The sequence below is a fragment of the Lucilia sericata genome, unplaced genomic scaffold (genome assembly GCF_015586225.1).
Source record: "Lucilia sericata isolate MDLA Ls3-8-SP2 unplaced genomic scaffold, ASM1558622v1 Contig000299F_arrow, whole genome shotgun sequence".
Lineage (NCBI taxonomy): Eukaryota > Metazoa > Arthropoda > Insecta > Diptera > Calliphoridae > Lucilia > Lucilia sericata.
The window spans coordinates 10,340-37,500 of NW_023994324.1; the positions used below are offsets into that span (position 1 = coordinate 10,340).

At 32.3% G+C, this 27,161-nt stretch overlaps 1 protein-coding gene across 2 annotated transcripts in view; it reads left to right on the plus strand.

Moving 5' to 3' along the window:
- Nucleotides 1-2,869: 2,869 nt before the first annotated feature.
- LOC119603383 (WW domain-binding protein 4-like) overlaps nt 2,870-27,161 on the plus strand; it is a 62,510-nt gene continuing 38,218 nt past the window's right edge. The window contains exons 1-5 of one of the 2 annotated variants that reach the window (XM_037955401.1): nt 2,870-2,957; nt 3,025-3,097; nt 3,166-3,896; nt 3,957-4,211; nt 20,910-21,260. In XM_037955401.1, the coding sequence (XP_037811329.1) occupies nt 2,956-2,957; nt 3,025-3,097; nt 3,166-3,896; nt 3,957-4,176 (1,026 nt within the window). In that variant the 5' untranslated portion in view covers nt 2,870-2,955 and the 3' untranslated portion in view covers nt 4,177-4,211; nt 20,910-21,260. Of the gene's footprint in view, nt 2,958-3,024; nt 3,098-3,165; nt 3,897-3,956; nt 4,212-20,909; nt 21,261-27,161 lie in introns of those variants that run through there. The other variant, XM_037955402.1, reaches the window with a different exon arrangement.

A 27,161-nucleotide genomic window follows, 5' to 3' on the forward strand; every position in this document is an offset into this window, starting at 1 on the left:
TAGTCTATAGTCTAGTCTATAGTCTAGTCTATAGTCTAGTCTATAGTCTAGTCTATAGTCTAGTCTATAGTCTAGTCTATAGTCTAGTCTATAGTCTAGTCTATAGTCTAGTCTATAGTCTACTATAGTAGTCTATAGTCTACTCTATAGTCTAGTCTATAGTCTAGTCTATAGTCTAGTCTATAGTCTAGTCTATAGTCTAGTCTATAGTCTAGTCTATAGTCTAGTCTACAGTCTAGTCTATAGTCTAGTCTATAGTCTAGTCTATAGTCTAGTCTATAGTCTAGTCTATAGTCTAGTCTATAGTCTAGTCTATAGTCTAGTCTATAGTCTAGTCTATAGTCTAGTCTATAGTCTAGTCTATAGTCTAGTCTATAGTCTAGTCTAGTCTAGTCTATAGTCTAGTCTATAGTCTAGTCATAGTCTAGTCTATAGTCTAGTCCATAGTCTAGTCTATAGTCTAGTCTATAGTCTAGTCTATAGTCTAGTCTATAGTCTAGTCTATAGTCTAGTCTATAGTCTAGTCTATAGTCTAGTCTATAGTCTAGTCTATAGTCTAGTCTATAGTCTAGTCTATAGTCTAGTCTATAGTCTAGTCTATAGTCTAGTCTATAGTCTAGTCTATAGTCTAGTCTATAGTCTAGTCTATAGTCTAGTCTATAGTCTAATCTATAGTCTAATCTATATAGTCTAGTCTATAGTCTAGTCTATAGTCTAGTCTATAGTCTAGTCTATAGTCTAGTCTATAGTCTAATCTATAGTCTAGTCTATAGTCTAGTCTATAGTCTAGTCTATAGTCTAGTCTATAGTCTAGTCTAGTCTACAGTCTAGTCTATAGTCTAGTCTAGTCTATAGTCTAGTCTATAGTCTATAGTCTAGTCTATAGTCTAGTCTATAGTCTAGTCTATAGTCTAGTCTATAGTCTAGTCTATAGTCTAGTCTATAGTCTAGTCTATAGTCTAGTCTATAGTCTAGTCTATAGTCTAGTCTATAGTCTAGTCTATAGTCTAGTCTATAGTCTAGTCTATAGTCTAATCTATAGTCTAGTCTATAGTCTAGTCTATAGTCTAGTCTATAGTCTAGTCTAGTCTATAGTATAGTCTATAGTCTAGTCTATAGTCTAGTCTATAGTCTAGTCTATAGTCTAGTCTATAGTCTAGTCTATAGTCTAGTCTATAGTCTGGTCTATAGTCTAGTCTATATTCTAGTCTATAGTCTAGTCTATAGTCTAGTCTATAGTCTAGTCTATAGTCTAGTCTATAGTCTAGTCTATAGTCTAGTCTATAGTCTAGTCTATAGTCTAGTCTATAGTCTAGTCTATAGTCTAGTCTATAGTCTAGTCTATAGTCTAGTCTATAGTCTAGTCTATAGTCTAGTCTATAGTCTAGTCTATAGTCTAGTCTATAGTCCAGTCTATAGTCTAGTATATAGTCTAGTCTATAGTCTAGTCTATAGTCTAGTCTATAGTCTAGTCTATAGTCTAGTCTATAGTCTAGTCTATAATCTAGTCTATAGCCTAGTCTAGTCTATAGTCTAGTCTATAGTCGAGTCCATAGTCTAGTCTATAGTCTAGAATATACTATAGAATGTCTATAGTCTATAGACATAACTAACGAACTAACTAACTAACTAACTAACTAACTAACTAACTAACTAACTAACTAACTAACTACTAACTAACTAACTAACTAACTAACTAACTAACTAACTAACTAACTAACTAACTACTAACTAACTAACTAACTAACTAACTACTAACTACTAACTAACTAACTAACTAACTAACTAACTAACTAACTAACTAACTACTAACTAACTAACTAACTAACTAACTAACTAACTACTAACTAACTAACTAACTACTAACTAACTAACTACTAACTAACTAACTAACTAACTAACTAACTAACTAACTAACTAACTAACTAACTAACTAACTTAACTAACTAACTAACTAACTAACTACTACTAACTAACTAACTAACTACTAACTAACTACTAACTACTAACTAACTAACTAACTAACTAACTAACTAACTAACTAACTAACTAACTAACTAACTAACTAACTAACTAACTACTAACTAACTAACTACTAACTAACTAACTAACTAACTACTAACTAACTAACTAACTAACTACTAACTAACTAACTAACTAACTAACCTAACTAACCTAACTAACTAACTAACTAACTAACACTAACTAACTAACTACTACTAACTAACTAACTAACTAACTAACTAACTAACTACTAACTAACTAACTAACTAACTAACTAACTAACTACTAACTAACTAACTAACTCACTACTAACTAACTACTAACTAACTACTAACTACTAACTACCTAACTAACTAACTAACTAACTACTAACTAACAACTAACTAACTAACTAACTAACTAACTACTAACTAACTACATAACTAACTAACTAACTAAAACTACTAACTAACTAACTAACTAACTAACTAACTAACTACTACGAACTAACGAACTAACTAACTAACTACTACTACTAACTAACTAACTAACTACTAACTAACTAACTAACTAACTAACTAACTAACTAACTAACTAATAACTAACTAACTAACTAATTAACTAAAATACATATTTCTTAAATATATTTCCAGTTTAAAACGGACAAAATCCAATAAGAGATTGACAGATGTTCGTACCAAGAAAATCGATTACAAACGAAATTCGTATTTTCTAACTGTGCTGCCATCTATTGTTTAGAATTACAGCGATTTTTCAAATTTAACGTTCGTTTTTGCTACCTCTCACACCACATGCCCGGCAACTGCTTGAAAAAGACGTTTCAAGTGGCAACTTCATACTAAACATATGTTTGGTTCATTTTTCTGGCAACCAACATAAAATTCACCACAGTTGTTGTTGACATTTGTTTAAGAACAAAACTTAACTTCTTTTAATATTATTTTAAGAAAAATGTAAGAAATTTAAGGTATTATATTAAAATCTTTATGTTTATATTAATTTTTTATTTTATAACAACAGGGCGGACTACTGGAAATCAAATGAGCGTAAATATTGTGATTTTTGCAAGTGCTGGATCAGTGACAATAAAGCGGTACGAAAAACGTATACTTGTGAAGGAATTAAAATCTATAAATTTTTGTTTTCTTTTGCACATTTTAGAGCATTTCCTTTCACGAAAATGGCAAGCGACATAAGCTGAATGTGGCCAAACGGATAACTGACATTAGCCGCAACAGCGAAAAGTCTGAACAGGAAAAACGTAAAATGGATGCTGAAATACGCAAAATGGAAGAGGCGGCTATGCGTTCCTATGCTCACGACATACACAGTAGAGGAGATTTGACTGCGCGCTCCATAAATGCTGTTATGACAGCAGGTGTAGGACCTTCAACAAGTGCTGAGGTCGGTTCCCATGCAGCTAGTAATAATTTTAAACAAGTTGATCCCATGCGTTTGGCTGGAAACTCAGATGATGAAAATGAAGTAGGACCTCGGGTGGGTATACCGAAAGTTGACCATAGTGCTGTGCCCAATGCCTCACTATGGGTAGAAGGTGTAAATGATGAGGGCTATTCATACTATTGGAATGTTAAGACCAATGAAAGTGTATGGGAAGTTCCGAAAGAAGGTTATCTCTCCTGGAAAGAATATCAACGTATTAACGAATTGGCTGTCAAACAACAGGAATTACAAGAAGCCGAACAGGCTAAGAAGTTTCGTGAGAATGTCAATGAAGAAGTAGCACGCTACAATCGTGAACGTTTAAAAATGTTTAGACCTCCAGTTAGCAAGCAGGAACAGAAAGCCGAAGAAGAACGCAAGGAAAGTTTTAAAACCGAAGAAGAAGCTAAAGCACCTGAAATTGGACAATGGCAAGTGGTAGAAAACAAGTAAGTTTAAACAAATTTTATATAATTTTAATAGAGAATTTATAAGTTTTTTTATTACAGACCTCCTCCAGCTCCCATTGATTTAGAGTTACCAGCTATAAACAACTATTATGCTGCTCCCGTTGTCTCGGATGTACCTTATGAACCGCCAGTTAAACGTTTCAAAGAGAAAACCATCGAAACATTAGATGCAGAAGTTACCAGCAATACGTCAACTTCATTTAAAAAGCGTAAATTTGCAGCGAAAGGAAATGCACGTAAACGTTTGGATGATGATTAATATATTCCAAAATATAAGGAGACTTTAGGTTTAAGGTAAGCTTTATTACATTATTATTGTAAAAAAAAACAGAATAGTCTATTTATGACCTTAGTTCTGCCATCGCTTGCATATTTTACAAAAAACTAATTCATATCGGTAATTATAAGAGATAGAGGGAAAACAATGAAAATCTGTGATCACTTGCATTTCCTATAAAAAAACGACTTTAGAGTGAAAACATAAAAGTCCATTTATCTCGGTAGTTATAAGAGAAAGAGCGAAAATAATGAAAATCTATGATCACTTTCATTTGCTATGAAAAAACTGATTTTTGAGTGACAACATAAAAGTCCATTTATCTCGATAGTTATAAGAGATCGAGCGAAAATAATGAAAATCTGTGATCACTTTCATTTCCGATGAAAAACTGATTTTTGAGTGAAAACATAAAAGTCCATTTATCTCGGTAGTTATAAGAGATAGAGCGAAAACAATGAAAATTGTGATCACCAACATTTCATATGAAAAACTGATTTTTGAGTGACAACATAAAAGTCCATTTATCTCGATAGTTATAAGAGATAGAGCGAAAACAATGAAAATCTGTGATCACCTCCATTTCCCATCAAAAACTGATTTTTGAGTGAAAACATAAAAGTCCATTTATGTCGGTAGTTATAAGAGATAGAGCGAAAACAATGAAAATCTGTGATCACTTGCATTTCTCACTAAAACTGATTTTTGAGTGAAACCCCAAAGTCCCTTTATCTCGCTAGTTATAAGAGATAGAGCGAAAACAATGAAAATCTGTGATCACTTGCATTTCATATGAAAAACTGATTTTAGAGTGAAAACATAAAAGTCCATTTATCACGGTAGTTATAAGAGAAAGAGCGAAAACAATGAAAAACTGTGATCACTTGCATTTCCTATCAAAAAACTGATTTTTGAGTGAAACCCCGAAAGTCAATTTATCTCGGTAGTTGTAAGAGATAGAGCGAAAACAATGAAAATCTGTGATCACTTGCATTTCTCACTAAAAACTGATTTTTGAGTGAAAATATAAAAGTCCACTTATTTCGGTAGTTATAAGAGATAGAACGAAAACAATGAAAATCTGTGATCACTTGCATTTCCTATCAAAAACTGATTTTTGAGTGAAAACATAAAAGTCCATTTATTTCGGTAGTTGTAAGAGATAGAGCGAAAACAACGAAAATCTGTGATCACTTGCATTTCTCACTAAAAACTGATTTTTGAGTGAAAACATTAAAGTCCATTTATCTCGGTAGTTATACTAGATAGACCGAAAACAATGAAAATCTGTGATCACTTGCATTTCTCTCTAAAAACTGATTTTTGAGTGAAAACATAAAAGTCCATTTATCTCGGTAGTTATAAGAGATAGAGCGAAAACAATGAAAATCTGTGATCACTTGCATTTCATATGAAAAACTGATTTTTGAGTGAAAACATAAAAGTCCATTTATCTTGGTAGTTATAAGATAAAGAGCGAAAACAATGAAAATCAGTGATCACTTGCATTTCCTATCAAAAACTGATTTTTGAGTGAAAACATAAAAATCCATACTAAAAACTGATTTTTTAATGAAAACATTAAAGTCCATTTATCTCGGTAGTTATACTAGATAGACCGAAAACAATGAAAATCTGTGATCACTTGCATTTCTCACTAAAAACTGATTTTTGAATGAAAACATAAAAGTCCATTTATCTCGGTAGTTGTAAGAGATAGAGCGAAAACAATGAAAATCTGTGATCACTTGCATTTCTCACTAAAAACTGATTTTTGAGTGAAAACATAAAACTCCATTTATCTCAATAATTATAAGAGATAGAGCGAAAACAATGAAAATCTGTGATCACTTGCATTTCCTATCAAAAACTGATTTTTGAGTGAAAACATAAAAGTCCATTTATCTCGGTAGTTATAAGAGACAGAGCGAAAACAATGAAAATCTGTGATCACTGGCATTTCCTATCAAAAACTGATTTTTAATTGAAAACATAAATTCCATTTATTTCGGTAGTTATAAGAGATAGAGCGAAAACAATGAAAATCTGTGATCACTTGCATTTCATATGAAAAACTGATTTTTGAGTGAAAACATAAAAGTCCATTTATCTTGGTAGTTATAAGATAAAGAGCGAAAACAATGAAAATCTGTGATCACTTGCATTTCCTATCAAAAACTGATTTTTGAGTGAAAACATAAAAGTCCATTTATCTCGGTAGTTGTAAGAGATAGAGCGAAAACAATGAAAATCTGTGATCACTTGCATTTCCTATCAAAAAACTGATTTTTGAGTGAAACCCCAAAAGTCCATTTATCTCGGTAGTTGTAAGAGATAGAGCGAAAACAATGAATATCTGTGATCACTTGCATTTCTCACTAAAAACTGATTTTTGAGTGAAAACATAAAAGTCCATTTATTTCGGTAGTTATAAGAGATAGAGCGAAAACAATGAAAATCTGTGATCACTTGCATTTCATATGAAAAACTGATTTTTGAGTGAAAACATAAAAGTCCATTTATCTTGGTAGTTATAAGATAAAGAGCGAAAACAATGAAAATCTGTGATCACTTGCATTTCCTATCAAAAACTGATTTTTGAGTGAAAACATAAAAGTCCATTTATCTCGGTAGTTGTAAGAGATAGAGCGAAAACAATGAAAATCTGTGATCATTTGCATTTCTCACTAAAAACTGATTTTTGAGTGAAAACATAAAAGTCCATTTATCTCGGTAGTTGTAAGAGATAGAGCGAAAACAATGAAAATCTGTGATCACTTGCATTTCTCCCTGAAAACTGATTTTTGAGTGAAAACATAAAAGTCCATTTATCTCGGTAGTTGTAAGAGATAGAGCGAAAACAATGAAAGTCTGTGATCACTTGCATTTCTCACTAAAAACTGATTTTTGAGTGAAAACATAAAAGTCCATTTATCTCAATAATTATAAGAGATAGAGCGAAAACAATGAAAATCTGTGATCACTTGCATTTCCTATCAAAAACTGATTTTTGAGGGAAAACATAAAAGTCCATTTATCTCGGTAGTTATAAGAGATAGATCTGTGATCACTTGCATTTCTCACTAAAAACTGATTTTTGAGTGAAAACATAAAAGTCCATTTATCTCGGTAGTTATAAGAGATAGAGCGAAAACAATGAAAATCTGTGATCACTTGCATTTCTCACTAAAAACTGATTTTTTTGAGTGAAAACGTAAATGTCCATTAATCTCGGTTGTTATAAGAGATCACTTGTGATCACGGTGATCACTTGCATTTCTCACTAAAAACTGATTTTTGAGTGAAAACATAAAAGTCCATTTATCTCGGTAGTTATAAGAGATAGAGCGAAAACAATGAGAATCTGTGATCACTACATTTCTCACTAAAAACTGATTTTTGAGTGAAAACATTTAAGTCCATTTATCTCAGTAGTTATAAGAGATAGAGCGAAAACAATGAAAGTCTGTGACCACTACCATTTCCTATCAAAAACTGATTTTTGAGTGAAAACATAAAAGTCCATTTATCTCGGTAGTTATAAGAGATAGAGCGAAAACAATGAAAATCTGTGATCACTTGCATTTCTCACTAAAGACTGATTTTTGAGTGAAAACATAAAAGTCCATTTATCTCGGTAGTTATAAGAGATAGAGCGAAAACAATGAAAATCTGTGATCACTTGCATTTCTCACTAAAAACTGATTTTTGAGTGAAAACGTAAATGTCCGTTAATCTCGGTTGTTATAAGAGATCACTTGTGATCACTGTGATCACTTGCATTTCTCACTAAAAACTGATTTTTGAGTGAAAACATAACACTCCATTTATCTCGGTAGTTATAAGAGATAGAGCGAAAACAATGAAAATCTGTGATCACTTGCATTTCTCCCTGAAAACTGATTTTTGAGTGAAAACTTAAAGTCCATTTATCTCGGTAGTTATAAGAGATAGAGCGAAAACAATGAAAATCTGTGATCACTTGCATTTCTCACTAAAAACTGATTTTTGAGTGAAAACGTAAATGTCCGTTAATCTCGGTTGTTATAAGAGATCACTTGTGATCACTGTGATCACTTGCATTTCTCACTAAAAACTGATTTTTGAGTGAAAACCTAAAAGTCCATTTATCTCGGTAGTTATTAGAGAAAGAGCGAAAACAATGAAAATCTGTGATCACTTGCATTTCCTATCAAAAACTGATTTTTGAGTGAAAACATAAAAGTCCATTTATCTCGGTAGTTGTAATAGATAGAGCGAAAACAATGAAAATCTGTGATCACTTGCATTTCTCACTAAAAACTGATTTTTGAGTTAAAACATTAAAGACCATTTATCTCGGTAGTTATACGAGATAGAGCGAAAACAATGAAAATCTAAAAACTAAAAACTGATTTTTGAGTGAAAACATAAAAGTCCATTTATCTCGGTAGTTGTAAGAGATAGAGCGAAAACAATGAAAATCTGTGATCACTTGAATTTCTCACTAAAAACTGATTTTTGAGTGATAACATAAAAGTCCATTTATCTCGGTAGTTATAAGAGATAGAGCGAAAACAATTAAAATCTATGATCACTTGCATTTCTCCATAAAAACTGATTTTTGAGTGAAAACATAAAAGTCCATTTATCTCGGTAGTTATAAGAGATAGAGCGAAAACAATGAAAATCTGTGATCACTAAAAACTGATTTTTGAGTGAAAACGTAAAAGTCCATCAATCTCGGTTGTTATAAGAGATCACTGTGATCACTTGCATTTCTCACTAAAAACTGATTTTTGAGTGAAAACATAACACTCCATTTATCTCAATAGTTATAAGAGATAGAGCGAAAACTGATTTTTGAATGAAAACATAAAAGTCCATTTATCTCGGTAGTTATAAGAGATAGAGCGAAAACAATGAAAATCTGTGATCACTTGCATTTCTCCCTAAAAACTGATTTTTGAGTGAAAACCTAAAAGTCCATTTATATCGGTAGTTATAAGAGATAGAGCGAAAACAATGAAAATCTGTGATCACTTGCATTTCTCACTAAAAACTGATTTTTGAGTGAAAACGTAAAAGTCCATCAATCTCGGTTGTTATAAGAGATCACTGTGATCACTTGCATTTCTCACTAAAAACTGATTTTTGAGTGAAAACATAAAACTCCATTTATCTCAATAGTTATAAGAGATAGAGCGAAGGTAGTTATAAAGATAGAGCGAAAACAATGAAAATCTGTGATCACTTGCATTTCTCACTAAAAACTGATTTTTGAGTGAAAACATAAAACTCCATTTATCTCAATAGTTATAAGAGATAGAGCGAAAACAATGAAAATCTGCATTTGACACGAAAAACTGATTTTTGAGTGAAAACATAAAAGTCCATTTATCTAGGTAGTTATAAGAGATAGAGCGAAAACAATGAAAATCTGTGATCACTTACAATTCTCCCTAAAAACTGATTTTTGAGTGAAAACCTAAAAGTCCATTTATCTCGGTAGTTATAAGAGATAGACCGAAAACAATGAAAATCTGTGATCACTTGCATTTCTCCCTAAAAACTGACTTTTGAGTGAAAACATAAAAGTCCATTTATCTCGGTAGTTATAAGAGATAGAGCGAAAACAATGAAAATCTGTGATCACTTGCATTTCTCACTAAAAACTGATCTTTGAGTGAAAACCTAAAAGTCCATTTATCTCTGCAGTTATAAGAGATAGAGCGAAAACAATGAAAATCTGTGATCACTTGCATTTCTCACTAAAAACTGATTTTTGAGTGAAACCCTAAATGTCCATTAATCTCGGTTGTTATAAGAGATCAATTGTGATCACTTGCATTTCTCACTAAAAACTGATTTTTGAGTGAAAACATACAAGTCCATTTATCTCGGTAGTTATAAGAGATAGAGCGAAAACAATAAGAATTTGTGATCACTTGCATTTCTCACTAAAAACTGATTTTTGAGTGAAACCCTAAATGTCCATTAATCTCGGTTGTTATAAGAGATCACTTGTGATCACTGTGATCACTACATTTCTCACTAAAAACCGATTTTTGAGTGAAAACATTAAAGTCCATTTATCTCAGTAGTTATAAGAGATAGAGCGAAAACAATGAAAGTCTGTGACCACTACCATTTCCTATCAAAAACTGATTTTTGAGTGAAAACATAAAAGTCCATTTAACTCGGTAGTTATAAGAGATAGAGCGAAAACAATGAAAATCTGTGATCACTTGCATTTCCTTTGAAAAACTGATGTTTGAGTGAAAACATAAAAGTCCATTTATCTCGGTAGTTATAAGAGATAGAGCGAAAACAATAAGAATTTGTGATCACTTGCATTTCTCCCTAAAAACTGATTTTTGAGTGAAAACCTAAAAGTCTATTTATCTCGGTTGTTATAAGAGATCACTTGTGATCACTGTGATCACTTGCATTTCTCACTAAAAACTGATTTTTGAGTGAAAACATGGAAGTCCATTTATCTCGGTAGTTATAAGAGATAGAGCGAAAACAATGAAAATCTGTGATCACTTGCATTTCCTTTGAAAAACTGATGTTTGAGTGAAAACATAAAAGTCCATTTATCTCGGTAGTTACAAGAGATAGTGCGGAAACAATGAAAATCTATGATCACTTTCATTTCCTATGAAAAACTGATGTTTGAATGAAAACATAAAAGTCCATTTATCTCGGTAGTTATAAGAGATAGAGCGAAAACAATGAAAATCTGTGATCACTTGCATTTCTCACTAAAAACTGATTTTTGAGTGAAAACGTAAATGTCCGTTAATCTCGGTTGTTATAAGAGATCACTTGTGATCACTGTGATCACTTGCATTTCTCACTAAAAACTGATTTTTGAGTGAAAACCTAAAAGTCCATTTATCTCGGTAATTATAAGAGATAGAGCTAAAACAATGAAAGTCTGTGATCACTTGCATTTCCTATCAAAAACTGATTTTTGAGTGAAAACATAAAAGTGCATTTATCTCGGTAATTATAAGAGATAGAGCGAAAACAATGAAAATCTGTGATCACTTGCATTTCCTATCAAAAACTGAGTTTTGAGTGAAAACATAAAAGTCCATTTATAAGAGATAGAGCGAAAACAATGAAAATGTGTGATCACTTGCATTTTCTATCAAAAACTGATTTTTGAGTGAAAACATAAAAGTCCATTTATCTCGGTAGTTATAAGAGATAGAGCGAAAACAATGAAAATCTGTGATCACTTGCATTTCCTATCAAAAACTGAGTTTTGAGTGAAAACATAAAAGTCCATTTATAAAAGTCCAATGCAAGCGAAAACAATGAAAATGTGTGATCACTTGCATTTCCTATCAAAAACTGATTTTTGGGTGAAAACATAAAAGTCCATTTATCTCGGTAGTAATAAGAGATAGAGATAAAACAATGAAAATCTGTGATCACTTGCATTTCCTATCAAAAACTGATTTTTGAGTGAAAACAAAAGTCCATTTATCTCGGTAGTTATAAGAGATAGAGCTAAAACAATGAAAGTCTGTGATCACTTGCATTTCTCACTAAAAACTGATTTTTGAGTGAAAACGAAAAGTCCATTAATCTCGGTTGTTATAAGAGATCACTTGTGATCACTGTGATCACTTGCATTTTTCACTAAAAACTGATTTTTGATTGAAAACATAAAAGTCCATTTATCTCGGTAGTTATAAGAGATAGAGCGAAAACAATGAAAATCTGTGATCACTTGCATTTCCTATCAAAAACTGATTTTTGAGTGAAAACAAAAGTCCATTTTTCTCGATAGTTATCAGAGATAGAGCGAAAACAATGAAAATCTGTGATCACTTGCATTTCCTATCAAAAACTGATTTTTGAGTGAAAACATTAAAGTCCATTTATCTCAGTAGTTATATGAGATAGAGCGAAAACAATGGAAGTCTGTGACCACTACCATTTCCTATCAAAAACTGATTTTTGAGTGAAAACATAAAAGTCCATTTATCTCGGTAGTTATAAGAGATAGAGCGAAAACAATGAAAATGTGTGATCACTTGCATTTCCTATCAAAAACTGATTTTTAAGTGAAAACAAAAGTCCATTTATCTCGGTAGTTATAAGAGATAGAGCGAAAACAATGAAAATCTATGATCACTACCATTTCCTATCAAAAACTGATTTTTAAGTGAAAACATAAAAGTCCATTTATCTCGGTAGTTATAAGAGATAGAGCGAAAACAATGAAAATGTGTGATCACTTGCACTTCCTATCAAAAACTGATTTTTGAGTGAAAACAAAAGTCCATTTATCTCGGTAGTTATAAGAGATAGAGCTAAAACAATGAAAGTCTGTGATCACTTGCATTTCTCACTAAAAACTGATTTTTGAGTGAAAACGAAAAGTCCATTAATCTCGGTTGTTATAAGAGATCACTTGTGATCACTGTGATCACTTGCATTTTTCACTAAAAACTGATTTTTGAGTGAAAACAAAAGTCCATTTATCTCGGTAGTTATAAGAGATAGAGCGAAAACAATGAAAATCTATGATCACTACCATTTCCTATCAAAAACTGATTTTTGAGTGAAAACATAAAAGTCCATTTATCTCGGTAGTTATAAGAGATAGAGCGAAAACAATGAAAATCTGTGATCACTTGCATTTCTCCCTGAAAACTGATTTTTGAGTGAAAACATGGAAGTCCATTTATCTCGGTAGTTATAAGAGATAGAGCGAAAACAATGAAAATCTGTGATCACTTGCTCTTCCTTTGAAAAACTGATGTTTGAGTGAAAACATAAAAGTCCATTTATCTCGGTAGTTATAAGAGATAGAGCGAAAACAATGAAAATCTGTGATCACTTGCATTTCTCCCTGAAAACTGATTTTTGAGTGAAAACATGGAAGTCCATTTATCTCGGTAGTTATAAGAGATAGAGCGAAAACAATGAAAATCTATGATCACTTTCATTTCCTATGAAAAAATGATGTTTGAATGAAAACATAAAAGTCCATTTATCTCTGTAGTTATAAGAGATAGAGCGAAAACAATGAAAATCTGTGATCACTTTCATTTTCTTTGAAAAACTGATTTTTGAGTGAAAACCTAAAAGTCCATTTATCTCGGTAGTTATCAGAGATAGAGCGAAAACAATGGAAATCTGTGATCACTTGCATTTCCTATCAAAAACTTATTTTTGAGTGAAAACATAAAAGTCCATTTATCTCGGTAGTTATAAGAGATACAGCGAAAACAATGAAAGTCTGTGATCACTTGTATTTCCTTTGAAAAACTGATTTTTGGGTGAAAACAAAAAAGTGTATTTATCTCGGTAGTTATAAGAGATAGAGCGAAAACAATGAAAATCTGTGATCACTTGCATTTCCTATCAAAAACTGATTTTTGGGTGAAAACATAAAAGTCCATTTATCTCGGTAGTTATAAGAGATAGAGCTAAAACAATGAAAATCTGTGATCACTTGCATTTCTCCCTAAAAACTGATTTTTGAGTGAAAACAAAAGTCCATTTATCTCGGTAGTTATAAGAGATAGAGCTAAAACAATAAAAATCTGTGATCACTTGCATTTCTCCTTAAAAACTGATTTTTGAGTGAAAACCTAAAAGTCCATTTATCTCGGTAGTTATAAGAGATAGAGCGAAAACAATGAAAATCTGTGATCACTTACATCTCACTAAAAACTGATTTTTGTGTAAAAATATTGAAGTCCATTTATCTCGGTAGTTATAAGAGATAGAGCGAAAACAATGAAAATCTGTGATCACTTGCATTTCCTATCAAAAACTGATTTTTGAGTGAAAACATAAAAGTCCATTTATCTCGGTAGTTATAAGAGATACAGCGAAAACAATGAAAGTCTGTGATCACTTGTATTTCCTTTGAAAAACTGATTTTTGGGTGAAAACAAAAAAGTGCATTTATCTCGGTAGTTATAAGAGATAGAGCGAAAACAATGAAAATCTGTGATCACTTGCATTTCCTATAAAAAACTGATTTTTGAGTGAAAACATAAAAGTCCATTTATCTCGGTAGTTATAAAGATAGAGCGAAGGGAATGAAAATTTTCTATTAAAAAAAGTATAGAAAAATCTGTGATTAGTTCTTGCCGTTTTAAAAGTGTTAGCAAATTTACTATAATATTTTTAGTAACGTTTTTTTCTTATTAAAGATAACTTATGTTATCTGTTTATTATCACTTAGAAAAAAAGTGTTATAATTTATTTTGTGATAGTATAATGCTTAATTAAATAGACTAATCAAATTTATAACAAACAATTTCTTAATTTTTTTCAAGATCAACTTTTCAGCACTCACATCTTATCTAATGTTGAATTTTGTCATATTGTCATGATTGGCCTCCAGTTTATTTGAATCAAACATAAAAGAATTGCCCCTGTTAGCCAATAAACTATTAAAAATTTGTGTTCTTTTATCTTTTTTTTTTAATTTTAATGAGCCAGAAAATCGTATGTCGTAATTTATGGACGCTAATAAATGCCAAGTTAGCGGCATTTTTATTATCATGACAAATAATCAGAAATTTTCTGATCAATTTGTTTATAATTTTGAATAAAAATTAATTAATTTTTAAAAGAATTGAAAATTATATAGACGACAGCATAAATATGTGTGAAAACGTGTGTATTAATTAATTCTTAGAAGTTTATTTTTAGGAAAAGTAATATATCAAAGAATAAATAATTATATTTGTAGTGATTAGTGTGATTTTAAGTTTAAATTCTACTCGGATATCTTTGATCGTAAGAAGTTGAGTGTGATCGACCGAAAAAAACTATATATATATATATATATATATAGATGGGTATATAGATAGGTATAGGTAGATAGATAGATAGATAGATAGATAGATAGATAGATAGATAGATAGATAGATAGATAGATAGATAGATAGATAGATAGATAGATAGATAGATAGATAGATAGATAGATAGATAGATAGATAGATAGATAGATAGATAGATAGATAGATAGATAGATAGATAGATAGATAGATAGATAGATAGATAGATAAATAGATAGATAGATAGATAGATAGATAGATAGATAGATAGATAGATAGATAGATAGATAGATAGATAGATAGATAGATAGATAGATAGATAGATAGATAGATAGATAGATAGATAGATAGATAGATAGATAGATAGATAGATAGATAGATAGATAGATAGATAGATAGATAGAACTGACAGACAATAACACTTCTACCTAACCTACAGTAGTACACTCCCCTCCGCTTTACTTTGCAATTCATTGAAATGTAACTCGCCAACAAATTCTTGATTACTTTTAGCTCAATACCAAAGTCTCCTCCACTAGTACTCTGATTCGAATAATTGCCAACACTACTGTCATAACCACACTCTCATAAAATTCACAAATATTTTTAAAATAATTTAAATGATCATTTGCTGGTCTTTTGTTTTTCTTTTTCGTGTTTCAATAAAAAATTTTTAATTGTGTCTTTTCCCCACTAAAATATAAACAACAATTTCTGCTTGTAGTTCTTGTTGTTGCTGTGATTTTGGATTTTCTTTTATTGTGTTTTTTCAAATTCCAACGCAGACACAATGGCAGACAAATAAATTGAAAAAAATGAATTTCTACGTGAAAGTTAATTCATGGAAATTCTGAAAATTTTACATTTCTTTAATATGTTCGTGTTTTTTTTTTCTTCTCATTATCTCTGTAGACGTAATTAGCGATTTTCTATGAAAACCGAGCAATATTTACGTTAAATAATATGTTCGAAAGTACGTTGGCCAAAGTGATATGAATTTGTTTTCTTAATGAAAATTAAAAAGAAAAATTAATGGATGGATTTTTTCGTTTTGTCTTTGGTTAAACAAATTATTGTTAATTAAGAGGAAATGACGGAACGAACATATGTTTTTGGATAACAAAGTTGGTGTATAATTAAAAGGGGATATTAAATTATTTGAATTTGCAGCAAATTAATTATTTTAAATTTAAAAATTATTCCTATATTATCACTCATATTATCGGTTCTCTTTCATGAAACTTTCCAAACTAATGTGGAAAATCTTTTCTTTTTCTTTTTAACAAAAAACTAATTAATTAAAAAGCCGGTAATAGTACCGGAAACTCATCACAAAATATTAATATAGAGCGTTTTTATTTTCAATCACAAGCACTACGAATTTCCCGAAGAGAATCCTCCAGTTCACTGACTCCCGTAGTAATAGATAAGCTGGATTATGTTCAAACCCAAATAACACTGAGGTATTCTTTGGCTCAGGCAGTTTCTAGCCCCGGCAGACTAAAGCTACTGATAGCACCTCTATCTACCGACTGAAAGTTCCATTCCATCTTGCAGTTGTAAGAACAATGCAAAAATAGATAGTAGGTGATTACTTGGCTATAATGGCAGATCATTGTGAATTATCTAAACGGGACCTACAGTGTTAACCGAAGAATGCCGTTGGGAAACCAAAATTTAGGTGGAATATCCTCCATTACATCATATCAGTTTGGTAGCGGTATTTATTGTCTTTAAGACACTGGAATTCAAGATTTTAATCGGCAACTGTCGAACCTTTTTTCATCGTATTTAAACATAGTTAACCAGCATCTTTAATGTAGATCATCACAATCTTGCTCTCAGCTGCGGAGGGTTTATGTTTCTTGTTGAGAGTTAGAGCCTTAGGTTCTAGACGTTGAGATTTGCGTGTAATCCAGTAATGCGTCTTCCTAATCCGTTGGGATATAAACTGCGGAACATTTTGGATATTAATCCACCAACATGCAGGTACCGTTTTTTTCAGTAAGATCCTTGCTCAGTTTAAGTTTTCGGACATCCAAGTTTTCTTGTTTGACGTGTTTTCCAATAACTTGTCTTCATCATCCATTGGTGGCGAAAACTTCAGTAGAGTTAGAACATAAGTTTACCAATAAGAATATATCGTTTATTCTTGTGGCAGTATTTGGATTATCATATACTTGCTCAGATTCAGTTGAGTAAATGGGAATCGGCTTTCATGCAGCTCCTGAGAGTTTAGGCTTCTTGTTAAGGGTGCCTTAGATTTTAGACGTGGAAGTTTGCGTGTAATCCTGTAACTTGTCATCCTTATCTGAAGAAACAATGTATAATGTATCTGGTGGAAGAGATGGATGGTCGGAGTGGATGGATGTGACGGAAGTGTTGAAAGACATGGAAGTGTTGTGATGTCGGATGGAGTGAAGAAGATGTTGATCGGTTGTGTGGTGGATGTTTAATCTTTGTTTTATCGGCAATTTTCCTTCATGGTTGGATGTGTTTGGAGTTTACTCTAATCATGCTTAGAACAAAGCAGTAGTTCCTAATGGCCACTGCAATAAGTCTTGTCAAGTTATTATTGAGTCTGTGATTCGGTCTACCAATTTGTCCCTAGGAGCTGTTGCCGAATCAACAGAGCTTCGTGATATGGTTGTGCGACTGAGAGTTGTTAATACTACCCGACGGATCGTTAGAGAACAGGGATGCTACGGCGTCGCTCTTGACTATGCATATACCTGTTGGTCTATCTCGGTGTCTTTTCCGAGACTAAGATGTTGGGGGTCTTCCGTGACCGCTCTCTCTCGATTCGTCTGTTACCTGTCTTACCGCAATGTGATCTCTTGGCAAGAGATTAAATAGCTCGAGCTCTTCAGTGCACGTATACTAGGCGGACATTCCATATACGAGAATTGCCACCTGAGTAGTCCTTATCTTCCTGCGAAGCTGCCCAGAGGCGAGTGGTGGAGTGACTAGACTATAGCGGGTTTGATCTGAGTTCTTAATGATATCAAAAGTAAGAAATCTTGATCAATGCAAAAATCTGTATAACAGGAGTTCTTGAAAACTCCTTAATTTCAAATACTACAAGTTCCACTAACTAAAACCTAAATTAAACTATTAAAAATCGATTAAATGCTTTCAAAAACTTAACATGTCTTAATCCCAACCTGTTCGACTAAAAAGTTTATAATACGTCTTAATATAAACTTCATTGCTATGACATTTCTCATTATTCCTAATAGACATATGAACAGACGAGTGCAAATGTACATCCATTCATTAATACAATATTTTTTTTTTCATTTCATATCATTATTTTTTTCTTTTGTTGTACCATACAACATTAATTTTCATATTCAATGTGTGTTTTTTTGGTTCTGTTTCGCTCATAAATTTCTAGACAATGTAAAAAACTATTGTACTGTGATGATAATGACCGACCTCCTTCATTCTTTACCTCTAATCTAACAAGATAAAGCAAAGAAAATCAAAATAGCACAAAAAACTAATTGTATGAACAAAGAAAACAAAAAAAAAAAAAAAAACAGAAAACATACTGGACAACATCAGTAAATGTCTCGTATTACAGCTGCTGCACATACAATAAGAAAAATTCAAACAATTTATAAAATAGTCTTTCTTATTAATAACAAATACTACGAATATTTTTTATATTTTTGTGTTGTGGGAGAAGACTGACGACGAAGACAACTGCCAGCAAGAAGACTCCACTACAACCAACTTTATTCGTAGTTGTTGTCTTTCTATGCCCTATTAAATGGGTTAATATGAATTTCGTTAATAAACAGTCATGTGCACTGCATACATGTTGTGGGCGAACATGTTGTACATGTGACCAACTGTGTTGTTTTGGATGGCACTATGGGCCTAGTTATAATGTCAATTTGTTTTGCCGGCAAAAGTGTTTACTTTTGTTTAGGTTACTTTTAATTGAAAAGTGAAATATATTTGACATCAGATCCAAAAAATACACCTAGGCCACTTGCAAGACCGTTCTTTTTTATGGAAACCCCTTATATAGCAATATATGGAAGGAATTATTGTAAAATCTTCAGAAACTTAGTTTTCTAAACGTAGTTCCTTACAATTTCCCAATAATCGTTTCTAAGAAATGTATTATATCTGGAATAATATCGCTCCCAAGATATTGGGATCTAATTTCGACAAAACCTGGGCAATGTCCTCTCTACCTGCTCTAAATTTGTCAGAAACCGTTGAACCAATTTTGTGTAATACTGCCCGTAATTCAGTGTGTCCTGTCAGAATACGTACTATCATAATAACCTTGAACTTGCTCTTTCTGAGAAGACTTTTCGTACTGCTCTCGTTGGAATCACCCTATAAAATCAATGTGGTTCTAACCATATTACAAGCGGCCCTGCTTTTATCTCTTGCCCATGTTTTTAATTCAGCCCTAGTTTCATCGAACGTTTTCGCCTTTTCGCCACTTATAGCAAGTATATTCGCTCTTGCGTTGCCGATTATTCCCGAGTGGACCGATATATGCTTATGATGCAAACCATACATCTGATAGTGTATTCCTTATCACCTGATGACATCAATGTAATGACATCTTATGTTTCGTTTAACCATGATAACCATCTATCTGTTATCATTGCTTCAAAATTCCCGCAAAATTTTGTTTGCGTTTGATATTTAGCCTTCCAATGTATCCCGTATATATTGATAACATGTTTGCTTAAAGAGTCGTTCAACTGTAAGTTCCGCCTTATGTCTGTTATTTCGATTAGATCTCGAGAATATACTGCAATGTTTCTAGAGCTTTATCCGACGTAGTGCCCATATTTTTGATTCGAAGGTGTTTCCATTTTAAATCTAGGTTAAGGATTACGCTTAACTGTGTCGGTCACCGAAATCTTCCCAAGAAGCACCATGTAATGTTCTCAAGAATCACGCCAAGTGAAAATATCGGTTATTGTGCCATTCGGATGTAAATTTCAGTAATCGGGCAATGTCAGTGATTAGGAAATTGGAATGGAAATGTGATTATGACGAATGGTTCACGTTATAGAGGTGAACAAGGCTTTCTTTGTTTCGCAAATGTCGAATCTTGTATCAAGAAAGCGTCATTAGAGTTGTTGAAGTAAAAATATCGGTGATTGGACCATTCGGATGTAAATTTCAGTAATTGGGCAATGTCGGTGATTGGGAAATTAGGATGGAAATGTTATTATGACGAATGTTTCACGTTATTGAGGTGACGAAGGCTTTCTTTGCTAAGCAGCTTTTGAAATCGGACGTGAATATCATAAAAAGAAGTTAGTTTTATATCGAATAATTACTGTCGATGATAAATAGATCCATTAGGACAAACGAGATGCTAAAAAACATATGTAAAGGCCGGTCAACCAGCCAAATCAACGCCATAGACTAATATTCCTGGCGGGAAATTGTCATAATGATCATAGGGGACCGGTACTGAACACAATTGATTCATTAAAAGTAGGAATTGGCCGAAAATAGCTGGAATTTGTGACCAGACATGTAGTCGTAACATTTGTATTTTGAATATGCTTGGCCACATGTTGCAAGATGTATTAAAAACTATTTAAAAAAGCTGTTCGAATACTATTTGTTTCGATGGATGTAGGGTAATCTCTCTGGAATTCGCATCAGTTCAGAACAGAGAATCCGAAATTGGATTGATGTATGTTGCCAGAAAGATAATATAAGGCTGATGGTGGACAATACTGGACAATACTGCTGCTAAAATATATAATAAATTATGACAAGGATTTATAGGATTCGAAACAACTACTTATTTTTACCGTAATTTAGTTTTAGAACCTAGTTTAAGTTTTTAATGTGACTTTTTCATTCGTCACATTTGCGTATTTAACCTTTAACGCGTATTTTTCAAAACTTTATTTTTAGATTAATAAAACGTACAACACTTGGCAGCCCGATAACCAAATTTCTATACGAATATAGGTTTGTACTTAAACTAAGAAAAGACATATCTTTTCTTAAGATATGCATAAACAAAACTGATGCCATCGGAAAGGATATACAACTCAGTGGTGTTAATACAACGAAGTTGCTTATTTTCTATTTAGTGAAATTTATGTGAAACTGAATGCTTCAATATATGTTAATTTAAGATACCTTATTACATTCATTTACTAATAATTAATAACTGTTATTTAGACAACATGTTAATTTATATAATGAAAAAAATATAAAATAATTTGCATTTCAATTATTAGAAATTCTTAAACGTAAAAATGTTATTTAACTGATTATATTTTTAAGATTTGTTGGGTTTCAAGTTTAAAATTCGGGACTATTATTATTTTTTAGCTTTTTGAAAGATTTGTCAATATAAATTAATTCATAGTATTAATCATTGTTAGTTCTTTCTGGCAACATATGGCTTCCGCTACCAAAGAACTGCTCAACTTTTGAGCGCAAGTATGAATCAAGACGTACTCTGCTGCTCGCAAACATTTTGAGATTGCTGAGAGATCTTTCCCAGATGATTAGAATCCGAGGTGGTGTAAAATATCCTTTCCTTGATATGACATGACCTGGGATCGTACTAGAATAACTGTCTTATCTATTACCACGGGAACTAGTAGCCCTTAGGGCAAAGTATTGGATTTCGTCTTAATACCTTCGGCGACCAAGTGGAGGCTGTGGTTTAAACCAAAAATCGCGGTAAGAGAATGTTGGTTGAAAGGGTCATCAGCTGAACGGTAAGTTCAGTGCTGTTGCCGAAAAGACAACAAAAAGCGTTGGAAATGAGTTAGTTTCAGATGAATAAGATACATAATTAATGAAAGGCTATACAGGCCTCACTCCACTTGTATCCCTAGGATAAATTTGTCGGATGTTTTTGTATTCAATGAATGTGAAGAGAAGAGCACTGAGTTCTCTGTAAGAACTTTTCTTTGCTTATTTGATGGATTCGTATTTCGATCTACCAATTACGTCTCTAGGTAGCCCCGTTGCGGAATGTCAGACAGCATGGGATCAATCCCAATGTAAACCCCTACAAGAAAAAAACAAATTCTGGTCTAAAGCAAATAGAAGGAGAGACAATCCCAACATCAGGTGAAATCAATCTTCCGGTGTACCGAAAGGTGACCACTCTTATGATGTCATGAAAGATTGCATTATTTAAAATGCAATCCCCATTATCTAATGACCCATTCCAGTGCATTCCTTAAACTTTAAAGCCACACTACTGAGATGGCCCTGTTGATTTAGTAGTCCGAAATAAATCAGGATCTCTCTGTATGTCAGATAATGTGACAAAGGATGTAGGAATTTCCAAAGTCTATTCGAACCCAATAATTGCCCCGACAAGTTGAGTAAACGGACCTCAACCATAAGTTGAGTTGCATGAAACAATATGGATCCTGTTCAGATGACAACAGCACCGAAAACTTCCCTGAAGTAAGCGGTCTACTAAATCAGTACTAGTCTCCTGCCGCAAAGGAGTCTGCTCCTATCGTTCACTAACCTACATCAGTTCCATTTTCAGACCATTCCAACGATCTACGGAATGGCAGGCAACTACCAAGTGTCAATCTGAAAATTCCCCAACCTATACTAGAGCCCTACTACGCGAAGAGTAAGAGACGGGTTCAGGAATCCAGCATAAGTTGCTCTGTTACTTCGCCCAGTGACTTTTGTTGAGATGGCAACAGCACCGGAGAGAAAATACAGACATATATGTCAGTTGGATATATCAGTCCTTAAACCAATAATCTCTCTCCGCGAATTTGAGTTTAAATCACAGCCACTTTGTGGATCCCGAAGGAACCTCAACCTATTGATCGGCTAGGACTACGTTCTGTGGGTAACCGGTCACTCGTAGTGCCAGATTATATTGTGCTCTGGTTCGACCTAATGTCAAATCATTCCAAAGAAAGGCCGAGGATACATTTGATCACCATCAATTTATAGTCCCGGCAGACTAGAGGTATTGGTTGCACCTATTTTCCCCGGGATATTGCAATAACACCAAGATGGAGATTTCACCAAGGTAACATGCCCCCGGGGAGAGGCCGAAAGACAGGTGGCCATGTAAAGCACTCGACTTTTGTACGAGTTGTTATAGGATGGGATCTCATCAAAAGAGTTTAATTTATTCTTCAGTTTTTGCCGTCCGTATGGGGAACAAACTTCCTGCTGAAGTATTCCTTAATGCGTTCGATGTTGAACGATCTCTAACATGTTTAATGGAACCTATTTTCCTAGTTCCAATACACTACTTAAGTAGAGGTCAAAATATATGTATAAGTTACACCCTGTAACTGAATAAAACTATTTGGAAGAACTACCTAGGGATCGAAATTCACACTTTTTTAAAAATAAAATTCCCATTTATTTCCTAAACAATCCCACTGTGCTTTATTGCCGCCTTGCAAAACAAATTGTTCTTTCAACCCCCAAAAACACCCCGCTAAATACACATACATATTTCTATGTTGTATGTGGGGTGTTGGGCTTGCTGCTGGTTCGATGACACTTTAGTTCGTTGGTTGCTTGCGACCCGGTTCGATACAATGGGTTGGTTGCTTGTTGTGTTGTTCTTTAAATAAGAGCAGGAAATTAATGTTTATCGAGTTTCCTTTAGAACAGTTTGTTATTAGACGACTTCTTTGCTGGTGATGATAACGGGATTATTTTTCTTTTTTAAAAAATCAATTTCTATAATAATTTTTGTGGTCGTGTTGAGTATAACAACAATAAAATAAAGCAAACAAAAAAAAAATATTTAAACAATTTTGTGCATAAAATAAAAAGAAACATAAAAGTGTAAAATACAAGATTAGCAGATTGACAAAATATATTTTCTGTTTGATTTTTAAGTTTTTTTTTTGTTGTTCTTTGTTTTTTTTTCGTCGGTTTTGTTGTTTATGTTTAAAAAGAGATTAAAACCAGATTAAGTTGGTATTACAATAACAGAAATAAAAAATGTATAAGTACGTGTTTGGTTTTCTTAATGAAATAATTTAATTTTCAAAAATATAATTCTTATCAAAACCTTAGCCCGTTGACCGCTATTAGTGTTTTAAAATCATTAAACAGCCAGCCGGCTTTTAGTTAAAATCTATAAAATCAAATCAAAATTTGTGTGAGCAGCTATTAAAGTGTTTGAATTTAAATTTTATCAAATAAAGCAGGAAAACAAAAGAAAGAAAGAAAAAATCAATCAATTCTGCTTCAAAAATGTTTGTATTGTGTTCAGCATAAATTTGTCTATAACATGTTGGAACGGCAACGAAAAGGATATTCAAATATTTCTTACTACTACAACAACAACCACCACCACCACCATCATTATCAACCGCTTCACCACCAACAACAGCAACAATACTACTACTGCTACAATAATTACGGTTATTTTGTCGAGGACTTTCAAACATAAATTCTGGTTAGTATTTAAAATTTATATTATTTATACAAAATAAATTAAACTACAAATCGCCTAGAACCCATGACATTTCTAACATTTGTTAGAAATGTCATGGGTTCTATCTAAATTCTATACACTTAACCTGTTGTCCTTTTAAATATAACGGTAATTATTAGTTTTATAGAAATTTACTATTTAAATTTCGATATCTAATAGGTATAATTTATTTTACTTCAACTACAGTGGGACCTTGACAAATTATACTAGTGAAAATTTTACTTGTTTTGTTTTATTTTGAATCCCTAATATAATTTGGTCCATTACAAGCTCTTTTATAATTTTCAGACAGATAGACGGACTTAGTAAGGCCGCCTTAGAACTGCATAAGTCAGCGAAGTCTATATTGATTTGTGACATACTAGGAGGAAACTGTTGTGTCAGCATTATATTCTGTTCTCCGATTGGTAGGACCTTCGTTTTCTCATGCTGACGGTATTCCGATGTTATTCGCATGCAGGCCGTAACCGCACTGATGTGTAGTTTGAAGTTAGGTCTGGCCTTTTAATGACATATCTACCATTACAGGTCGCCCCGTTATAAGCGGTCAATGGCAATCAAAAAAATACTACACAAGATATGAAGCCCTAACAGCTTCTCATGACAACGCTCTGCCACATGTTGTAAGAAAACTTTAGAGAGTTATTTGCCTCACGATCTTTTCAGTCCACTCCTTTCCTTCCTCCTAGGGTATACATCCAATAGACCAATAGTTTTCATTATCTGGTCGCTCAAAAGTAAAAGAAATTTAAAATTGATGTTCAGATGTAAATGTCATCCGATATCCTAACTTTAGCAAACTCCTACAACAAACCAAAAGACGTTTTCGACACCATCAACTGTTTTTCAATAAGAGTTAGAGATAAGAGCTTCAAGGAACGTTTGTCAAATATGTTGTTTATTATATAGTCACGGATGCGAAAATTATTACAGATTGAGCAGCACGTCCAAATAATAAAACTATATTATCAAAATGTGCATGTTGTGCAAGGAATAATTTCCATGGACGATGAAGGGTTTTTCGATGAGTGACTATGTTGTTGTTCCTAGATAGATAGATAGATAGATAGATAGATATAGATAGATAGATAGATAGATAGATAGATAGATAGATAGATAGATAGATAGATAGATAGATAGATAGATAGATAGATAGATAGATAGATAGATAGATAGATAGATAGATAGATAGATAGATAGATAGATAGATAGATAGATAGATAGATAGATAGATAGATAGATAGATAGATAGATAGATAGATAGATAGATAGATAGATAGATAGATAGATAGATAGATAGATAGATAGATAGATAGATAGATAGATAGATAGATAGATAGATAGATAGATAGATAGATAGATAGATAGATAGATAGATAGATAGATAGATAGATAGATAGATAGATAGATAGATAGATAGATAGATAGATAGATAGATAGATAGATAGATAGATAGATAGATAGATAGATAGATAGATAGATAGATAGATAGATAGATAGATAGATAGATAGATAGATAGATAGATAGATAGATAGATAGATAGATAGATAGATAGATAGATAGATAGATAGATAGATAGATAGATAGATAGATAGATAGATAGATAGATAGATAGATAGATAGATAGATAGATAGATAGATAGATAGATAGATAGATAGATAGATAGATAGATAGATAGATAGATAGATAGATAGATAGATAGATAGATAGATAGATAGATAGATAGATAGATAGATAGATAATAGATAGATAGATAGATAGATAGATAGATAGATAGATAGATAGATAGATAGATAGATAGATAGATAGATAGATAGATAGATAGATAGATAGATAGATAGATAGATAGATAGATAGATAGATAGATAGATAGATAGATAGATAGATAGGTAGATATATAGATAGATAGATAGATAGATAAATAGATAGATAGATAGATAGATAGATAGATAGATAGATAGATAGATAGATAGATAGATAGATAGATAGATAGATAGATAGATAGATAGATAGATAGATAGATAGATAGATAGATAGATAGATAGATAGATAGATAGATAGATAGATAGATAGATAGATAGATAGATAGATAGATAGATAGATAGATAGATAGATAGATAGATAGATAGATAGATAGATAGATAGATAGATAGATAGATAGATAGATAGATAAAAAGAAAGCCTTCATTCCTACTTGTCAGGGCTGAATAGCTCAAATTGAGGCCCCTGTTCTAGGTAACAAAGTCATTCTTCTTCTATCAGTTACATTTGTTTTTCAAATAACATTAACACTTAACACGTTTTATTTCATTCCAATAACGTTCTTTTTGCAAACCCCTTTCATAAAACACCTCTATTGTATTATAAACTTTTTTACCCAATTCGGTATAACGTAGTTCCGCTGTCTCTGCTAAATATGCTAATAGTGTTAATAGGAAATACATAAATTAGGTTAAAGTTTTATTTTTATTGTTCGTGTAATTTTTAACTTCCCTGGGTTTTTTGTCATATTCTTTTTTTATATTTAAAACAATCGCATTGTTTTGCCTGGTTCTACTACAAGTCTTCATTATATTTGTTGTCGAAGTTGTTGTTTTTTTTATTTATTATATAGTTTTTTGTTGTCATCGACGACATTGTCGCTTGCAATTATTAAAATCATAGCAGCCCAGACATCGTCATTATTATTGTATTGTGTGT